A 21589-nucleotide genomic window follows, 5' to 3' on the forward strand; every position below is an offset into this window, starting at 1 on the left:
CTCATTTTCACGTTTGTATAGTACTATTTTATTATATGAAATTAATTTTGTTATATGAACATGGCACAATTTATCCACTTTCTTGGTGAAGAAAATTTCATTGTTTATAATATTTTGCTGTTACAAACAATGCTGCCCTCAACATACTTATCTCCCCATGCACCTGCACGTGGGCAAGAGTCTCTCTAGATAACAAGTAGGCATGGGATTGCACGGTAGATGGAGGCCACACACACCTTGAGCTTTGCCAGGTAATGCCAAATTGTTTCCTGAGGCGTTTATGACAATCTACACGTCCACCAGTGACGAGTGAGAGTTCCCATTGCACCACATTCTCACCACCACTAGTTATCAACCGATGTTTTTCTTTTTGGCCATTTTGATGGGTGTGAAGTTCTATCTAATTGTGGTCTGGTATTTCTCTAACTACTGATGAGGTTCAACATTTTTTCTTGTGTTTATAGGGTAGAAGTCATGTAGCCTCTTTTGGAATAGGAATCTGTCTTCTGCTAATATATTTTTTTCTGTTGGAATGTTTGTCTTTTTCTTACAGATGTGCAGGCATTAATTATATATTTTGGACGCTCTTTGGTTGGTTTTATGTATTGCAAATATCTTTTCACTATCTTTTGTATCTTCAGTTGAATAACAGTGACTTAGGTTTACTATTGCCAAATGTATTTCATTTGCCATTTGTTCTTTTGGTGTCTTACTGAAGGAATTCTTCCTGACCTTGTTGTAATATATATATGCATTCTCTGTTACAACTTCTGTATATATCAGGTTTCCACATGTCCTGACTAATTTACTGGGTCACTGTTCCCTTGATCTATCTCTATGCTAAAACCTCACCACCTTAACCACTGCAACTTGATAATGACTTCTACTATGGCAAGTTCCCTTCATCTAGTTGTTGCTCTTGCTGTTGATATTGTCTTCTTTTTTTCTCCTCCTTCTCCCTTCCTCCTCCTCCTTTCTTTTTTTTTTTTTTTTTTTTTGCGGTACGCGGGCCTCTCACTGTTGTGGCCTCTCCAGTTGCGGAGCACAGGCTCCGGACACGCAGGCTCAGCGGCCATGGCTCACGGGCCCAGCCGCTCCACGTCATGTGGGATCTTCCCGGACCGGGACATGAACCCGTGTCCCCTGCATCGGCAGGCGGACTCTCAACCACTGCGCCACCAGGGAAGCCCTCCTCCTCCTTCTAATCCTCCTGTGCCTTCCTCTCTTTTTCTTTCTTCTTCTGGGATACCTTAGCTACTCTTGGACTATTTATTGTTCTACGTACATTTTAGAATCGACATGTTAATTTCCATGGAAAACCCCATTCAGATTTTAATTTAAATTCTATCTATTATTGAATCTGGCAATTATGCTATAAAGAACTCACATCTTTGTGACATGAAATCTTTCCATAACTGAACATGGTATGTCTCCCCCACTTATTTAGAACTTCTTTAATGTCTTTCCATTAAGTTGTATTACTTTTCATCTAAAGGTCTGTACATCTTTTGTCAGATTTATCCCTATGTTTTTATTTTTTGTAAATAATTTATTTTTTAAAAAATTCTCTCTTGTAACTCGTTATTGTTAGTATATAGACATGCTGCATCATTACTTGGTTCCTTTTTTTAAAAGATAGATTTCCCAACTCTTCACGACTGAGAGCTAGAGTTAGATGTGTCAACACGCACTCGATAAGTTAGATATTCGGGGCTGACATTTAGTTGTACACAATACCATGGCTGTACTAATTACTAAAATATTGAAATATTTCCACAAAGGAACCCCTGACTTCCCCACCAGCACCCTAGCCATCCTGGCCTCTCCCCGTCAACAGACCCAGACCTTCCCAACTTCCAGACACTACTAATGAGGTTTAACATCTTTCCTTATATTTTTAGGACATGCTTGTAGCCTCTTTTATAAAAGGAATTTTTGCATCTTTTGCTAATGTTTTTCTATTGCAATTTTTTTCTTATTAACATACAGGCATTAATTATATTTTTTGGATGCTCTTTTGTGGGTTTTATTATTGTAATATCCTTCACCGTCTTTTGTTTCTCTACAAAAAAGGGCCTTAGGCCCTGCTTCACTGAGAAGACAGACTTCTGCTCTGATTGCTCCATTCCCATGCCATGTGAGATGTTAAATATTTTGAAAGTTGCCTCTTATGCTCATATGCCAGTGCTAACTTAACACCAAGGGTGAGATATTAATCTGAGTGGTTTCTCAACCAGGGGTGCAGAGCTCAGAATGAGGTGATCAGCTCTGGGGTTCAAGTAGGGAGTCAGGAGATCTGAGCTGTAGCCAAGGAGATTGGAGCCAGCACCCACCTCTGACAATCTCCACTCGAAACCCTGCAGCTCACCATGCTCCTCCCCTTGGAGTTCCCATGGGCACCTCGACCACATGTTTCAGACTTTCAATGCTAAGTCTGCTCTCTTCCCGACTCCCCTAACTGGTGGAACAGTGTCTCCAACCATCTTGTCCCCTACAGTAGAAAATTCAGAATTATCCTAGACTCCATCTTACCCTTATTATTGCTTACCAAGATTTGTCAATTCTATGCCATTAAAAAATAAAAAAATCTCTTGAATATGACTTTTTCCCAGCCCGATTACCCCAACTCCTACATTTTTGAATAGTTTCCTAATCCGTCTCTTGGCCTCCAGCCTCTTTTGCTTCTCCAGCCCCTCCCCTGCACTTCTCCCAGCATTAGCAGTCCCACCTGGCCCATTAGCCTACTCTGTTTCCTCGTCTGTGGAGGGGGGTATATGGGAGCCATCTGCCTTGGCAGGACAGAGTATTTTGTCACTGATCCTGATGAGAATGGTGCGAATATAAAGCAGATTGACTTTGAGTTGGTTTTATTATTGTGTTTAAATTCCCTATAGACAAATACACCCCTTTTTGCCTACACCTGGCCAGCTGTCATCCGCTTCTCCTTGGCATGACACTGGAGACATGATCTGCCTCATAGAGCTGCTGCGAAGGTTAAATGAAACAATACTCACTGGGAACTTAGCCCAGGCCCCTGCACACGGTGAGTGCTCAGTCAATGTTAACAGTTATTTTCAATAACATTATTATTGGTTCCTTATCGCCTCCATGATTCCTGTTTCTGCAGAGCCTTCTGTGCCTGGCCTCAGTCACTCCCTTCCACCCTCCTGAACCCAGTACTCTAGGTAGCAAACTGTTTTCTCTGCCTTCACCACACCAAGTTTTTCCATGTTCCCCAGCCTTTGCAAGTGCCCTTTACTCAGCTTGGAATGTCCTCCTTCTTCTCTGTAGATTCGTCATTGAAGATCCAGCTCACAGTCATGCTTCCTGTGACATCTTCCTCATATTATCCAGGCAAAAAGGATGCCTCCTCCCGCTGTGCACCCAGGGCCCTCTGTTCCTATCTCCTCTTTAAGGCCGGCCTGGGCTGAGCTCCTGGAAGGGAGAGACTGTATGTGCTCATCTTGGTGATCAAGTTTGTAACCACAGTCACCATCATTGTGCCATAATACCGGTTCAACACTTGTGGAGGTTTTGCTTGTTTTGTTTGGTTTTACTGGACGGAATGAACAAATGAATGAATGAATGAATGAAAATGGTTTTGACTTCATCCTAGACCTAGCAGAAAGTTTGGGTAGTGACAGTTTTGGTCATTCGGGGCAAGCTGATATTGGGCTCTTCTTTCCATGCCCCAAGAAAAATATTCCCAAGTAATAGAGAACCTGTCATCCTAAGGAATTAAACTCAGCAACTAAAGGAAAGACTGTATCTAAGAGCAGGGAGAGCGTGAAGCAGGTCAACTCTGTCTTCGCAGCTGTCCCTGAGAGGGCGCTGTTCCCAAATCAAACCTCCAGTGGCCGGGAATGAAATACCAGACCGTTCCCACCGGGCTCAGCATCCCTCCCTTTCCAGGCAGCAAGCGGTCGCGGGTCCCTAGTGGGGCGACTGCCCATAAACATGGCGGCGCCCTGCTCAGCTTCTCCCTGCCGCAGGGCCACGCCAGCCTTGCCAGTACTCGGGGACTTCCTCCGCGAGCCGGCTTCCTGCACGGCTGGCATTAAAACAGGCGCCTGGGGCTGCGGGCTGCGGCTGCAGATGCTGAGCTGTCCGCTGGCTGGGCAGCGCCCCCTCCTCCCCTGAGCCTCCCAGGCGAGCGGGAGCAGAGCCAAAGCAGCCCTAAACTGCACCCGAGCCAAAGCGGGAGAGAGCTGGGGGAGACCGGGGACCCCGGCATCTGACATTTTAATTGCAGGTTTGACTTTTTTCCCAAGATCGCAGCCCTCCCGCCCAGCCCAGATATCTTATCTCCCTCCGGCCTTGGTTGCTGGATGAAGCCGGGCCTGGGCTTTGGTCCCAGGAACAGGGGAAGAGCGCGTTCGCGGCCCCGCGCAGTCGGCCCAGGGACCCCCGAGCCCTGCGCCCCGGCCATGATGTGGCTGAGCCCCGCGCTCCGGTGAGGCGGCGGCGCAGCTGGGAGCCCGGCGGACCCGCCCTGCAGGACGACTTCCCCAAGGAACGGGGATCGCCGGACTCCGCGCCCTCCTGCTGGGACTGCGCACCGGGCCCGAGAGGGCGAGCGGTGGCCGCGATGTTCAGCTGGCTGCGTTCCGATGACCGCCGCAAGAAGGACCCCGAGGTCTTCCAGACGGTGAGCGAGGGTCTCAAGAAACTCTACAGGACCAAGCTGCTGCCCCTGGAAGAGCACTACCGCTTCCACGAGTTTCACTCCCCCGCCCTGGAGGATGCTGATTTCGACAACAAGCCCATGGTCCTGCTGGTGGGCCAGTACTCCACCGGGAAGACCACCTTCATCAGGTGAGCCGGCCAGGGCCCCCGCAGCCCACCCAGCCGCCCAGCGCTTAGGCCCTCCGCTCACTCCCGATGTCTCCTCCTGCGTGGAGACAAGTGGGAAGTCTTCATTTGAAGGCTCTGAAGAAATCCTTGTATGCGGGTATCCAAAGCTTACCCCACAATTTCATTGGATGGTCCCCTGCTCTATCCTACCTAGTGCCTCTCCATTGCACTTAGCCCTTGGCTTTGGTGGTCAGTTTGAAGTGTTAAAATTCAGAGCCATCCCTATTCTTCCCATTTTATAGATGGTGAAACTGAAACCCAGGAAGCCCAAGTGAGAAAGCTCCTGGTCGCAAGAGTACCTTAGGCTGATGGTGTTATCTTACCCCCTCTCCTTGTAGGGACATACCCTTGATGGGCAGGACCATTTCCCTTGACTTCTAAAGGCTTCAGCCACTCATATGAGGTCTTTACAGCTGCAGCTGAGGAGGTGGGCTTGGGAGCCTGTGGCCCTCTGTCTGGCAGTTCTACTTGTCCTTCTTTTATCCATTTCCTTCACTGAGCAGAGCTCCTACAGATATCTCTTGGAGACTGGCGACCAGCAGTGTCCAGAAGCAGAATGCTTTTTTCTTTTCCGTTGATCTTAATGGCTTCATAATCATATGAAAGCCTTTTGGAGGTGGAAGGGATATTGGCCGTGGTCTCATCCAGCCCCTTGACTTGGCAGGTGAGGTAACTGAAGCATAGAGAGGTTACATACATTGTTCAAAGCCATGTAACAGTGTGGGAGGCTGACCTGGGATGAAGGTCCTGGATGCATGGGAGGAGATGGTTGGCTAAATGCCTGTAACTCTGAGGGTGAGTCATCCATCCCCTTGAATTACAGAATCCCTGGGCTGGAGGGATCCTCAGGAAGTCAGCTTGTCCGCCCTGCATTCAGAGAGGTCCATATATTGTCCACTGGAGTGATAAGGACCTTTCCTATCTTTAGAAGACAGGCTTCTCTCCAGTCCTCAGTCCACACAGCCTTCAAGGCCAGGCCATCTTCCTTGGCCTCATTCACAGCCCTGCAAGCTGTTGAGGGTGCTCGAGGCTCTGTGTTGAGAGTCAGGCTCGTACAGAGCGGTGGTGTGTTCTGTGTCCACCGCCCCCAGAGTCAGTGGGGCTCATCTCCTGTGGAAGGTGTCAAAGCAGGGGTGCTCTTGTTTCCATTCATTGACCAAGCACCTGCAACATGCAAAACACTGTGCTTTGTTTGGCGAGGAAAGCAGAAGAGTTCACAGTCTGGTTCCTGATTTTCTAGATTCAAATTTTCTCTAGCTCAAAGCTTTTAACACAAGCCTTTTGGAAGCAGGGCATGTACCATACTAACATGTCATGTCTGAATGGAACACCAAATGAGTTTTTCCTTGTGGGGTGGACAGCCTTGGACTCAGCAGCTTTGAGAGGCTGAGTGATTTCTGAAGTTGGGTACCCAGGGGGAATGTTGGCTTTTGGATATCTCATATTGTTAGAACTACAAGGGCCCTTAATGATGAAGCTAATTCTTTGCTTCTTAACTTTTCAAAAGGTCAGTACCTCCTTTGAAAATCTGATGAAATATGTGGACCCATCTTTAGAAAAATGCACTTACATCCCAAATTTACATATAATTTGGGGGGTTCAAGGGCTGCCTTGGCCCTTAGGGCAAGAACCCCTGATCTAATCCATCTCCCTTATTTTGTTAAACACCCATTGCTGCCAAAGGCACTTCAGAGCTACCTGGGTTCTGTTCACGGTTTCCTTTGTAACACGCATACTCCACCTGGCCCGGTTTATGCCCCATGGGAAGCACAGGCCTTTTACAGGTGGCTCCTGCCCTTGCACAGCCTTCTGCAGCCCTCTGGACACACCTTGGTTATAATTCTTAGTACATTATTTAGAGCTTCTCCTTCCTGTAGCCCAGCACTTACCACTGTGCCTTAGCTCCCTGGGGCCTTGCCTGGGGTCTCAGCTACAGGAGCTCCCAGTAGAGGTTTGCAGAATGGAAGGGGAGATGGGGAGAAGCTAGCGTCCCTGAGGGCAGGATCCTGGAGCAGCAGACGTGCCTCTTGTCTGAGACACTGTCCTGGCTTTGCCTGAGTCATGCTCGCTATTGACTGGGTCTAAGAAAGTGGCAGAACCAAGTTGCCATAGATGACTCCTTATCTGAGGGAGACAGGAAGGCCAGGAGAGGCAGATCCCTCCTCTCTCTTATCCCCCGAGTACAAGAGTTCTCCCTCCCCACTCATGTCAGTAACTGAATTTAGCTCGTGCACCAAAGGCTGTCTCCCCTTGAGGGAGAGACTACCAGTGGGGGAGGAGGGGCTGCAGCACAGGGAAGCCCTCCAAAACCAAATTACAGATTTGCCCTTCTTCTCATTAAATCCACTGAATAGCTATTTTTTTAAATTGGAAAATGCAGACAAGAATACATTTGAGGAAGAAGAAAAAAATGCCCCATCATCCCACGACTCGGGAAACCATTTTAAATATTTTAGACATATATATATATATCTTCCCACCAGTATTTTTAGCTATTTTATAACACAGTTGAGATCGTGCCATAATGTAATTTTGTATGTGGATTTATTTCACTCATAGCATGAGCATTTCCCGGGTAAATTTTAAAAAATCTTTGTAAGCATTATTTTTAAGAGCCACATGATATTTCACTGCATGTATATGCAGTTATTCATTTAACCAAACTACTTCTTTTGAATGTTTGAAGTTGCTTCTAATTTTATTTTTTGCTATTGTAGAATCACTCTGAATATCTCTGTGCATAATATTTTTCCACATATTAGACTGTTTTCTCAGAGATTCCCAGAAGTGAAATCACTAGGCCAAAGGTTGTACAGAGTTCTGGGGTTGTTTTTTTGTTTTGTTTTGTCTTGTTTTAACATTTTCTTACTTTTTAATCTTGGTATTAAGAGTCATATTTTTGCGTTGCTTCCCAAGAGGGTAGGCTGGTACAACACCCCTCCCCCAAAGCAAAGAAAGCTCCCCTTGGGGTAGCTAAATGCTCCTGGGTTCAGAGTACAGCCTGCCTTCGCTGCTACGCCCTCTCCCATCCCTGCTTCTTGCCTTGAACACAGCGATTCAGGTCTGTGTTCCGGCCTGAACCTGTGAGGGACCTTTCCCTCGGAAGCAGACTTGCCTCTTCATCCCCCGCCCTTGGCCTTTTGCCACCTGAGTGTCCATCCACTTTCCGTTATATGTACTTGCCTCAGGGTCCATTTCTTGTCTCAGGAAGAACATACAGAAAAGGACATTCTTCTAACAGCTAATTAATGTGCTATGACCTCTGCCTGAAATAACTTCCCTGGCCTAAGGCCCGGCAACCCAGGGTAATAAACAATAAATTGGCCTGGTGGATGCTTCCTTCAACACAGGCTGCCTCTTCCAAGTACAGTAGCTCTGTGTCCTTCTGGCCTGACAGCCTTCCCTCCCTCCTCTGCTGTTTTTCTCCCTTCACTCTTCCTCCTTCTGGCCTGAAGCCTCAAGTCCCTCCTCTCTCTCACCGTTTGGCCCCCTGGTCATGGAGGTGAATAACTGGCTGCCCCAGGGACTGGAAGGCCCAGTGTCCCCAGTGTCTCAGGGGCCGCAAGGGAGGCCTCTCTGGACGGCGGCGGCACTGGAGTAGAGAACCTGTAGCACTGGGTATGGGGCCCAGGGCTGCTGGAGCTAAGCTGCCTGGCTGTCCACAGGGAGATCTGAGCTGGTCTTGAGGATCACCTGTGGCTCTTCTATAGCGTGACCCGGACTCTAAACTATGAATGAGCACATGGTGGAGTGGGCCAGTCGGGGGGGCTGCTCAGCCAGCCCTTTCGACCTCCCCCACTTTTTCAGGGGGCTCTCTGCATCCTCCCCCCAAGGTGATGCAGCACTTGCCTGTGGTTGTACCCTCTCCCCTCATCTCCCTGGCATCTCTGCTGCCCAGGCCTCATGGCAGCATCATCACCCAGGAAAGATGATTCTCTGGAAAGCTGAAGGGCTAGAGAAGGGGCCATCCTTCCATTCCAGGTAGACCCACTGACCTCTGCCAGGCCCATCCTGCCAGCCACAGCCCCTGCACGTCCTCACTCCTGTCCCCCCTCCGAGGTCCATGGATGTCCTTTTCCTGCCAGGGCTCTGACCTGCTGGTCCTTAAGTGGGAGTAGGTGGAAATCCACCTGCCTCTTACAAGGCTTGAGTGAGTGTTACTCAAGGGAGCGGAGGGCCTAGGGCAGAGGCACTGGGTCCACCTGCCTGAGGTCCGGCTTAAGATCTGCCTTGAGGGTCAGCTGTGGAGGTCATTGGGAGAAGGACCTCTGGGGAAGGGCTCCATGCCACTCCCACTGACAGCAGAACGCAGCCACGGAAAGCACATGGGCGGCTCAGCAGAACCCAGGCTCCCCTGTTCCCAGCCAAGAGACCATGTTTGGAAGGTCTAACCTTTCTGAATCTCAGTGTCCTTGCCTCTAACACGCGAATAGTGACACCTCATAGGGTCACTCAGGCCAGCCTGTCGCAGGGGTGGGCAGATGAGGCAAGGCTAGTGGGAGGCTTGACAGTCTGGCCACTGGTCTCCTCTGTGCTGGGGTCACTTTGATCCCTGGTGGAGGCTGCTGTGCCCCAGGGGCAGTGGTGACTGCTCCGTGGAGCACAGAGCTGACTCAGACCTCAACTCAGCCATTGAGTCCCCCATCTCCTACCTCACTTTGTGTCCGTGGAGTGACTTACGGTATCCCCGGAACCCCGAGAGGCTGACAGGACAAGCATTATTGTCTTGACCCCATTTTAAAGCTGAAGTACACAAGGCTTAGAGAGATCAAAGATACAGATATATATGGGAATTCCCTGGCGGCCCAGTGGTTAGGACTCCTCGCTTCCACTGCAGGGGGCATGGGTTCGATCACCGGTCAGGGAACTAAGATCCCACATGCCACATGGTGCGGCCAAAAACAAAAACAGAAACAAAACAAACCAAGATACAGATATATAACACGAGTACCTATAACACGGGCAGAAAGTGATACGTGCCTTCTGCGTCTACCTGAAGATATGCAAATTAAGAGCTATGTGGATTTTCACAGAGGCGGCGAGGGCCCTGGATTTGGAGTCCAGGTAGAAATGTGCTGAGTTCTTACAGGCAGTGATGAGATGTTTGTTTTCTCTAATTACTGTCTCTGCCAATGTGGGCACATGTCTGGTGTAGCCTTTGCTTTTCCCAAACTCATGCATGTCATCTCAAAACCTTCACTCTGACCCTCTGAGCTAGTTAGAAACCCAGGATTAGCCCTGCTCTATAAACTGGGGAAACTGAGGCAGTGGGCTCTTGAGGGACTTGTCCAAGGTCATATCTGTGATGAAGCAGACACCCACCAAGGCGCATTCCCTAACTGAGCCAAGGCAGAGGGTCCAGCCAGCCCAAGGCCTCTGGTGGCACTTCCTGTGGCCCCGGGCCCTCTGTTCCTCGCCCTGGATGCTGCCCCAGCAGCGGGGAGGTTTGGTCCCACTATGGCAGAGATGGGTACCCTGGAGACTGGGTTAAGATTCTTGGCTCCACGCCTTACCCTGGGTGCTTAGGTCACCAGTAATGCAAGCCACATGCTTAGACTGCCAGCCAAGCAGGACACCAAAAGATGAGGGAGATGTTAGGAAAGAGTTGGCTTAAGAGAAATATGAACAAAAGTGGGCCTCATGGGTAAAATCTGAATTGCATTGGGCTTCCCTATACACATTTTATGGTTTAGTATTTATTTTACATTGGATAGCAAGGAAGGGGACCCCAAACTTTTCAGCTCTTTGGGCCTCTAAATATTTGTATTTGGCCCTGAACTCGGGCAGCCACCATCTCAACTTGCTCACCTGCAAAACTGAAATAATTCAGCCATCCCACAGTGCTTCTAGGACCGAGTAAATGGAATAATTCAGGGAAAGGTCGCAGAACAGCACCTGCCTTACAGCAGGTGCTCAGCCTGTCAGCCCCTCCTTATTCTCTTGCTTCCCCATCTCAGCTGCTCCTACCCAGGCTTGAATTAACTTTTCTTTTTTTACACTGCCTTGGGAATGCTTTTGCCTGGTAACAGAGGCCATCTGTATCACTCCCCATAGAGAAGCAGCCATGATATTCCTCAATAGGTTTTCCTTTCTGGACACAGTGGTGGCTTTGTTAAGGGGGCACTTGGGGCTGCAGGCCATACCCAAATGTCCCTGAGAATTTACCCAGCCCTGGGTTCTCTGCTTGGCCTGACTGCACCCCTGGACTTGCTCCTGGCTTCACTGGACTCTGTATTTCTCCAGACTCATGTGTGGTCGGCAAACCTGGGGTCATGTGGGTTTAGCCGAGGAGGCAGGACAGCAGTTCCAGCCACCGGGCCCTGGCTGGGCCGCAGCTCCAGAACATCCCAGGAAGTGGCCCCCACTATGCTGGGCCGCATCACCCTTTGCCTGCCAGCACAGTGCATCTCAGGGATGAAATCTGAGACACCTGGGTCAGGAAGGTACTTCCCCACTGCTGCTTGGCCTTGTTCAGGCTGGGTATTTTCAAGGGTGCCTCAGACTGTTTGCTTCCACCCCTGTCTATTTCAGCTGTCCCTGAAGCCTTTGATGATATCCACCACCCTCCCTCTGCCTCAGAATTCGCCCATGCCACACTCCCTGCTTGGGGCTTCTCACCCAAGCACCCACTGGGACAGGTGCTCCCGGCACATGGGCAAGCATGGATGGGGTTTCCAGATCACGGTGTTGATTCTCATGAAACTGCTTCAAGTCCCAAGAATATCCTTTTAGATCCAGTGGGCCTGGGGCCTGCTTGGGTCACCTGATAGCAACAGCTTTTGCTGCCACGTCCCACCCACTGAGGCCGAAGTGTGAACCCCAAGGGCAGATGTTTATGGAGATGAGTAGTTCCTGGGTTTGTGGGCCCTGAAGCCTAACCTTTCCCCCAGGGCCTGGCCCTGGCCAGCCTCCTGCCAAACCAGATTCTTTTGTGGCCTTCTTGTCCCACTCCTCCTTCTAGTCCCAAGGGGGTGCTCAGCCCTTTTGCATTTCCTGGTCAAGGAGATACCTCAGGCAGGAAGGGAGACAGCGAATGTAGCCGTTAGGAGCGTGAGTGTTAGATTCAAATCCTAGCTCTGCTATTTACTGACTGCATAACCTGCAGCAAATAGTTTAACCTTCATCTTCTCTTCTGTAAAATAGGATGATGATCTAGGTTCTAGGTACTGGTTTATGTGCTTAAGGTTTGTAACTTATTTAACCCTCAGAACACCCGATGAGGTGGGTTTACCCACGAGGCCCATTTGATGATCAGGGTCATAGTGCTCACATCAGCAGAAACGTGACATGAAACGAGACAATTAATGGAAAATTCTAGAACGGTACCTGGCACATCACAGGTGCTTCATAAATCAGAACAATGATCTCCCATGTTACAGAGGAAAGTGCTGAGGTTTGCAGAGGTCGAGAACCTTCTGAAGGTTAGAGAAACCAGGTCTGCTGGCCCCAGGCCCTGAGGTTCCCTGTCTCTCACCCAAAACCCTGAAGAAGGAGCGCCTGAGAAAGCATGAAGCGTCGTCCAAGTGCAGCTGTGGTGATTTATCCTCCTCACAATCCAGCTTTCAAAATGGTCCTCTGATGGGAGGAAATCCTGTCTTCACACCCAGAATGTGGGGCTGGGATCCTGGAGGGAGATGGGGGGCTTCCCAAGGCAACCTAAAGCCCCCGGTACAGGCGGGGTGGCCCTGGGCAGCGGCCCCTCCGCAGCAGCTCCCCTGCCAGCTCCTTGGGGAGGGAGCCCGTGGCAACCCGACTTGAACTGCCCTGGAAGCACAGAGGCAACTAACAGCTCAGGACACAGAGAGGTGTCGATGAGCCGGAAGAAACCCCAGCCAGTGCCCCTGGCTGCCACTCGCTGGGCAGAGCAGACCCACCTTGGGGTGGCACAGGGTGGGCAGAGAGCATTTCCTCGGGGTAGAAGACAGTTGAAGAGCAAAGGATTTGGTGTTAGATTGATAAGGGTTTGGATTCCAGCGCCATCACGTTAAAGAGTTAATAGTGAGCTAATAGGACGGCTGTACTGAGGAAACCCTTCGAAGCCTGAGCTTCCTCAGTACAGCCGTCCCTTGGTAGTATCCGCGGGACCTTGGTTCGAGGACCCCACCTCCCACGCAGATGCTCAAGTCCCTTATGTAAAATGGCACAGTACGGCCGGCCCTCTGGATCCGCGGGTTCCACGTTCTTGGATTCAACCACGGGTCCTCCGCGGTTGGTTGTATCCTCAGATGTGGAACCCACGGATACGCAGAGCCCTGCTGTACCTACCCGTAGGGGTGCGGTGAGGCCAGAAAGAGATACGTTCTCAAAGTGATGAGCGCAATGTATGGCATGGACATGCTATTGAGTGTCAGTGATGTTATCAGCATAATGACAGGGTCTAGAGCAGGTTGTCAACCCCGGCTGCACATCAGAATCAACTGGGGAGTTCCTAAAAAGGACCGGTCGCCAGGACCCTGCCCTGAGCCAGCGGGTCACAACCTCTGGGCTGGGCCCCGGCACCGGCAGCTGGAGCTCCACGGTTGCTCCATGGGCAGCCAGCTGAGGACCGCTGGCCCTGGAGGTCTCAGGCTCTCTCCCCAGCCAGCAGCCTCTGACTTGCCATCTCTTCTCCTGAGGGCTCCTTGACTTTTCCCTCTGAGCGTGAACATTGGCCCGCAAGGTTTAGGGGGAGGGTCTTGGCACATGGTGAGGGCTCACCCTAGGGTCTGTGTTTGTTGGGCAACACACCCCTTAGCTCCTTGTCCATCATGGCCCCTGGGACTCTTCTCTGGCCAGTCCCAACCCAGGGCAGTTCTGGACTCCTCCGCCCGCAGTCCAGCCTTAAGCTGTGTGGGCTCAAAGCTGTTCGGGCTCAAAGCTGTTCTGAGCTCCGTCCAAAGGGCCTGGCTGTCTTTCCAGCCTGTTCTCTTCATTCTGTGGCTCACCGTGTGTTCTAAAGGGAGCTGTGGAGAAGGGCAGTGGCCTTGGGCTGTCACTGCCCAGGCCTGGAGCAAAGAGAGGCACCTGTCCCCTGGAGCCACAGCCTGGCACCTGTGCTAGAGGGTGGGACCAAAAGTCTAGGGTGGGACGGACATCCACTTGTCACAGTGTTCGTCACACAGTTTGTATTATGTACGAGTTATTTTTACATTAAATGACTGACTAAGCAGATAAATAAATAAGGACCTATGGATGGCCAGCAGAGCCTATGGGTGATCTAATTCTAACCAAGCCTGTGTGCAGGGACTTCGGCAGATGCCCTACAGCTGTGAAATCTACAATATTCTGTGTAGGAATCCGTTTCAAGCCATGCTTTATTTCTGAGCCCAAACCTTGCTCTTCCCCGCGCCCCCTGCCCCACAGCCCCGGCACTGCTTCATGGAGGGGAAAAAGATAAGGACCGACCAGGACAGATTTGTTACTTTAAGTTCAACTGAAATCCCACCTCCTCCCAAAGGTGTCTCCCTGCTGTGAAATCTCCTTGCTCTGGATCGGCCCCTCTGCCGTGCCTCACACCGTCTGCCTTGTGGTAGGCGTGCGGTGTGGATCTGTGAATAGAATCCCTGCATCATGACTGTGCTCCCTTCTGCCAGGTACCTGCTGGAACAGGATTTCCCAGGCATGAGGATTGGGCCCGAGCCGACCACGGACTCCTTCATTGCGGTGATGCAGGGAGAGATGGAGGGCATCATCCCCGGGAATGCCCTGGTTGTGGATCCTAAGAAACCTTTCAGGAAACTGAACGCCTTTGGCAATGCCTTCTTGAACAGGTGAGTGCAGAGGGAACACACACAGGCCTTGGGAGCTCTCTTTTCTTCTTGGAGTATGAGAGGTGAAAGGGGGGGCAGGGTCTTGGGAAACTCTGTACCTTTCCCAGACCTGGAATCTCTCTTGATTGTCCCCTTCTTGCTGGGAATGAAACCACCATTGATTAGGGATGCAGGACCTGCCAACACTGAGCTGATTTCTCCCGATCAAGTTGGGGGAAGGGTTCAGCTAGTTAAATCACATTTCTCTAATGTGTACCTCCCTCCAGTAAAAGCAGAGAGGGCTACTCTGTGTAGTTCCCAGCTTTTGCCTAAACTATGGAAGGGCTTTGCATCCAACTGGAAGGAGGCAAAGGAAGGTTCCTCCCTGTTCCTAGATATTGTTTTTACTTGGTGGCAGGAACCCTGGACGTAAGGTAGAAGCCCTGGCTTTGAGCACTGACCCTCCTACTAAACTCACTCTGTGACCTTGGACAAGTCACCTCCCCTGGGACAAATCAGCCTGCAGACACCAGGGCCATTGGGTCCATTTGAGTGGAGGAAGCTCTAGAGACTGCTTGGCAAGCTGACCCAGGCCTTTCCACTATTCTGTTTAACTAGAATGCAGGCTGATCCCCTGATCACGCTTGTTATGTAGATCCACACCACAATTTTGCATCTGTATTGCATTAAAATTTTTTTAACTACTTTCTCTAACTGAAGGCATTTAGAGTAAAGGTAAAGACTATGGGCTTTGGCTTCAGACCGACTTGGGTTCAAATCCTATCAAAGAGCACCACGATCTTAGACAGGTTACCTGACTGGTCTGTGTCTCACTTTTCTCATCTGTAAAATAGGATAATAGTAATGTCCTCCTCCAAGGCAAGAGGACTTGGCGGAAAAGTTGGCATTTGAACCAGATGTTCAATCATGAGTGAAATCACACTGAAAGGGTTAAAAAAAAAAAGGACATTCCAGGCAGAGAAAACTGAAAATATATATATACACACAAACACATACACACAGAGGACTGAAAGAATGTGGCTTAATGCAGGAACACTACGACATACATAGATAGCACTGCATACGTAGATGGCACCGTAAGGTTCGTGCTTCTCTACAGGAGCGCGCCACAGCTGGGTGACAGGTGTGTAGATTAACTGTTGGCCGGGGATCTCTCAGGCACATCCATTGCAGGGATAACAGGATTGGGGCGGGGCTGGGGTGGGAGAGGGCCCTCCGTGTGCCACCAGCCCCCCTGCAGCTGCACACACACAGGGAGGCTACACCCCGGACGCCTGCTGCCCTGTGATCCCATTTCGCGGCCCTTGACATCTCCCCTCCCCTTCTCTGTGGGTGCTCCAAGCCTTCTCCAGACACCCCAGGCTCCTCTCTCGGCAGATGACCTTGCCTCCTATTCTAGAGAAGATGGAAGCCCGTATCCATGGATTCCCTGTAGTTGGTTTGTTTTAAACTGTCCCTAAAGGGAGTTCGTTTGCATCAGTCCCATCCCCCCCCACCCCGCCCCTACCGTCCACGCAGCCTGCAGAGAGCTGAGTCCTCTCTTTTCCCCTCAGGTCTGCACCCCTGCGCCCCCGACCCGTGCATCCGGCCATCTGCCCAGGGACAGCTCTGCCAGTTACTCTTTCTGACAGCTCCCCCCCTCCCTTAGCTCCTTCTCCGCCTGGAACTATCTATCTCCTTGCAAGCCCTGCAGCAGGCCCTACTAGCCCTTACCCCCTCGCTCTCCTGTTGCAGCCAAGTTTCAGGGCTTCACCTCCTCACTTCTTCCTGTCCCCCAACCTGTGGAACGTGGCTTCACCCCGTCACAGCTGCCCGTGTGAAGGTCATCTGCGACCTCTCAGTGACAAGCGGTGAGCACTTCCCGTCCTCACCTTACCCCATCTCTCTTGGGTATTGGTTTCTCTCAACCGCCAGCCCCTCTCAGCTCCTTGACCCTCCTCCTGCCTCCCTAGCAGACCCTGGTCCCCTTGGTCTCTGGCTCCTGTGACCTGGCGTCATCCTCAGCCCCCTGCCCTTCTCACTCCGTGCACCCAGCCTGGGTGATACCTCAACCGCAGCCCTGGCCCCAAACACCAGCCCCATGTACACCACCTTCTGGTCACCTAGTGACAGCAGCCCCGCTCAAGGTGGCTTCAGCAAAACGTGGAATGTATTGAGGAATACTGGGGTGTGCCTTAGGACCTAAGGACCAGAATGTGGCTGGGCCCCAGGCACAATGAAAACCATGGGCTTCGGTAGGGCCAGGGCTGTGCCACGGACTTTTCTGCCCCCGCTATCTAGCGCAGTGCCAGAAACACAGCACATGCTTCATAAATATTTGTTGAACTGGACATGCTGGCAACCATCATATCAGACTGTGTCACTCTTGTGCTTAAAATGTTCCAGTGGATTTTTACCGCCCTCAGTATAAAATCCATGTCTCTTAATGCAGCTTTCAAGGCCCTTGTGATCTGGGCCCTGCCTCCCTGTCTTGGCCACATCTCTAGGGGCTCCAGCCTTCTGGTTCTCGCCCAGTGATGAGCGCTCTCCTGGAATGGTGCCTGCACGCACAAACACACACACACACACTCCCTCACCCCCTCTTTTTCTCTCCCCGCCCCTCATTTCTGGGCTGCATTTACACCTGCTTCTATAAGTTTCCTGGGGCTGCCGGAATAAATGACCGCGAACTGCGTGGCTTTAAAATAATTACTGACTCATAGTTTGGATGCCAGAAGTTCAAAATCAAGGTGTTGGCAAGGCCATGCTCCTCCAAAGCCTGTAGAGGAGGATCTTTCCTTGCTTCTTCCAGCTTCTGGTTACTTCAGGCATTTTGCTTGTGGCAGCATAATTCCAATAATTCCAATCTCCCCTCTGTGCACGTCTGTATCTTCACATAGCTACACACACACACGCACACACACACATGTACATTGGCCTCCTGCCCACACCCCTGTCCACCTGGCAAATGCTGGTCATCTTTTGAGGTCTCAGTTCAGGTTCTGCGTCCTCTGAGAAGCTTCCCGGACCCTCTTTCCCGTGCATCCCTAGCCTCCTCCCCTAACCTGTATCTCCGCAGCCACCTCACTGGGTAGCAGAGGCTCCCTTCCCTGTCTGTTCTTGGAGACTATGGGACCGTGAACTGTACCTGTGATGGTCAGACACCTTGCTGGCTTCCACCGAAAATGGCATTTAAGAGAGAAGGCTTGAAGTCAGAAGGATCTAGCTTAGGTTTACCAATTTGTATTTGGAGACTTTGGGATGTGATACTGGGAATATTTCCTAGAATAAGTCTCGACTGCTATCCTACTAGCAATGTTTGGTATTTGCACAGCCTTTTAGAAGCCCAGATAAACATTCCGGGGTGGTGTGTCCCACCCTTCGAGGCCAGCTGCAGTGCCGCCTCCTCCAGGAAGGCTTCCTTCCACCTTGGATCTCCTGAGCCCTTCACTTGACCTCCCTTGGGGGCGCTGCTCCCATCGCACCCATATCGTGGTTGTCCTTATGCATGCCTCTGCTCTTCCACCAGACTGTGCTCTTGGGGGGCAGGGATCGAGGGCTGGACATCCTGTTGTCCCCGACAGCAGGGGCTCACAAACATAGGCCCACAGCTGCCTTAGGACCACCCCGGGAGCTTCCTCGAAGTACAGATCCTGGGCCCACTACTGGGACTGAGTCTAGCTTGGGGCTGGGAGTCTGCACTGGAAGGCGGCCGGGCTTCAGAACCTCTGCCCAGGGCAGGAGAGGTTGGCATGGGGCTTAAATGAGGGTGCCTGAGAGGCAAGGACAGGACGGCGGCTCACCACGGGTCTCCTCCCACCCCTGCAGGTTCGTGTGCGCGCAGCTGCCCAACCCCGTGCTGGAGAGCATCAGCGTCATCGACACGCCGGGCATCCTCTCCGGGGAGAAGCAGAGGATCAGCCGAGGTAAGTGAGGCAGCTGGTAGGGTTGGCTCTGGCTCTGTGCTGTGTTCTTTCTGGTACGTTCTCTGGCTTCCATACCAGGAGAGAGGCTTCCGGGGCCTTGCTGTCTCTTGATGAGCCACTGCTGCCCCGTGTGCTGTGTGGGGTCATCCTAGGCAAGGGTCAGCAGATGGGTTTGGGTCCACTGCAGCTCAGGAGACAGCTGGCCTCGGTCTTCTCGTCTGTGAAATGGAGACACCAGTGTCTTCATCATGCACCTCATTGGGTTTCTTCATGGGCCAGACCCTGGCTTGCTTCTGAAGTTCCTGCTGTCCCTGCCCCAGGAGCTTGCAGCTCTGCAGGGGAGACAAGTGCCTGCAGAGGACTCCAGCCAACAGCGTGAGGATGACAGTGTGCTCTGGGGCGTGAGAGTCGGGAGCTGGGTATGTGAAAGCCCTTGAAAACTGCTCATTCCAGACAGATGTGGGTAATTGTTCACTGAGGGAGGTTGCCGGCATGTGGGTCGGGAGATGGAACTCAGGAGCCAGACCACCGGCGTCCTGAGCCTGCCTCTAACACTTCCTGGCAGGGTGACCTGGCGGGTTTCTTTCCTTCAGCTGGCTCATCTGTAGAGTAGGGGACATAACTCTATCTACCTTCTAGGGTTGTTTGAGGATTAAAAGAAATAATACAGGTAAAAAGCCTCCGACCTGGCACATAGCAAGTCCCCAGTAAACATGAGGTGCTATAGATCATCATCATCATCATCATCACTGGTTTTTTCCTAGCTCTAAAATACTAGATGGATACTGTAAAAATCTTGAGACTACAGCTCCCAGCTCCCCTCCCCCAGCCTCTCGTGCCACACCACGCTGTGTGCCCCAGGTAGCCCCCAACCCTTTCTGTGCTGCATGCCGTATTGCTGGGAAGAAAAGCTGATGAAGCCACAGCCACCCCAGTCCTGGAGCTGGGAGCTAGGCAGGAGCCAGACCGGCACTCAGAGGGCAGCTTCCGGGAAGGGAAGGCTTTGGGCTGGCAAGAGCTCTCTGAGCAGCAGCCGGGACTCTGCCCTGAACTAACCTTAGGTGACTGTCTGCCTTCCTCCTGCACGTGCCTGGGGGGAGGGGCATGTATGGTGGTGCAAGGGCGAGGCGGGCATAGAACCCACGGCCCTGTGGGGAGGCGCATCTCCTTCTGGCCCACCTGCCCTTTGTAAGCACCCGGGCACCCTGTTCAGGGCCCCGTGGTCGGGGGGGGGGGAGGGTGCAGCGTGGGTGGCTCTCTGTCTTGTTTCTATTTGTTTCCCTAGATACTCCCTCTCTCCTGACCAGTCTCTACCCGCATGCCGTAAGTCTTCCTCCAAGTTCATCCTGAGCTTAGGCCTAAAGGGGATTTACTGTTTCACACAGACAGCCTGTATCTCCTCGAGGAAGGCTTGGAGAGCAGCCAAAATTCTCCACCTGAACTACCTGGGGGGTGGGTGGCTACACAAGGCTAGTGCAGCCTGACAGGTGAATCCAGAGAGGATTCCAGCCTTCAGGGATTCCAAGGGCACTGGACTGGGAGTTTAGAGCATTGGGTTTTAGAATCTGTGGGTCTCCAGGCCACATTTTTCCCCTGAGCCTTAATGTCCCCGTGCATAACAAGGGGTAATGATACCCATCACATGACCTCGTGAGGTCCACAGGTGGTAATGGAGACACAGACATCAGCTCTGGGTCTGGATCCCAGTGAGCTCCCTTCTTTCCTCTTTATCTGCCATCCAGGGTCACCCTGTTAAACAACCCCAGGGTAATCTACATGAATGGCCTTCCTTGCAGTTGTGCAGTGCACAGCCTATGCAGCTGTATGTGGCAGCTCTGCTCCTAGGGAGTCCTGCCTTCCTCAGCTTCTGTTCCATTCCATTCTTTTCCTATCCCTCTACCTTTTCTCCTGGCTTTATCTCTGGACCTCAGTGGCTGCTCTACAGCAAATTGGGGGCTTGTTCTTCTTGCCCACCCTTCCTATTGCCTCCCACCCCATACCGACTACCACCAGGTCTCACCCCACCTCTGTGAGAAGTGCTAGCCCTGTGTGTATCTATGCAGACCAATTTGTTCTCTGCCCTCCTGATTCTAGACTATAAATGCAGTTGCTGGCAAAAGTAGCCTGTGATAAAAACAAGAACTGAGAGCTGGGCTGCCAGTCCTGCATCGTCAGCCTGGGGCAGTGCTGACCCCAGCACTCCACAGAGACCAGGAAAGTTGGGTGGGGGGCAGGGATCAGACACCCTCAGATATCAGGGGCACCCCAAATGAGAAAAGTTTCCAGTATGAAGACCCCCTCCTCATCTTTCACAATCAGCTGTAGAACTCAGTAGTTCAGTTTATACCTATACACATATGCACCCCCCCATCTACACACATCACACCTCCCTCCACACCCCGCTCCCCACACATGCACACAAGTGTGTGCACAGAACCAAACGCACTTCACGTGGCTTCTCGCCCGGGGCTCTCAGAACTCTGGGTTTGGCCGCAGCACAGATTTGGTGTTTCTTGCTTTCCTCCAGCCCAGGGCCGGGCAGGGCCCCATGGATAGTCCATGGACAGCCCTGCAGGAGGGCACCCGACTGAGGGGTGTATTAAGCCTGAAATCCAGCCCATGTTCCACTCACTGAGCCTGATGCCAGGGCATCGTTATCAAATCCACACAGAGCCACCTCTGGGCCGAGGCCTGATGTGCCACATTCTGGAAAGCCAGCTGCTCCCAAGGGGCTCTCCTGGCCTCAGGCTTCACGGGAAGGAGCACTCAGGCCCCAGGCCACAGCTGGACAAAGTGTGGTGGCCCCTCTGCCCGGACCTGGGGGGCTGTGTGTGTCTTGCGGGGAGAGCAGAAGCAAGGGACGTCCAGGACCCTGAGCCCGGGAAGTCCCAGGCCCACACTTGTCTCTGGATGTAGATGCATTGGAGTGGGCAGGAGAGGGGCAGGGAGGCAGTTCCTGGAAGTGACAGGATGCAGCCCAGGACTCATTACTGGGAAGATGCAAGGGTGCAGCAGAGGTGGGAGGGCTCCGGAAGCCTGAGTGTCCTCACACTTGCGAACCACATTTCCTGTCTGTTTCTC

General features: G+C 51.8%; 1 protein-coding gene across 1 annotated transcript in view; it reads left to right on the forward strand.

Moving 5' to 3' along the window:
* Positions 1-4588: 4588 nt before the first annotated feature.
* The window catches only part of EHD3 (EH domain containing 3), a gene marked incomplete at its 5' end in the record, with an annotated part of 28752 nt that continues 11751 nt past the window's right edge, over positions 4589-21589 (forward strand). Inside the window, 3 exons of the mRNA XM_082642252.1 lie at positions 4589-4815; positions 14427-14603; positions 18411-18508. Coding sequence (XP_082498378.1) covers positions 4589-4815; positions 14427-14603; positions 18411-18508 — 502 coding nt within the window. The remainder of the gene's footprint in view (positions 4816-14426; positions 14604-18410; positions 18509-21589) is intronic.

Source organism: Mesoplodon mirus (genome assembly GCF_964341445.2).
Source record: "Mesoplodon mirus genome assembly, chromosome: 14".
Classification (NCBI taxonomy): Eukaryota; Metazoa; Chordata; class Mammalia; order Artiodactyla; family Ziphiidae; genus Mesoplodon; species Mesoplodon mirus.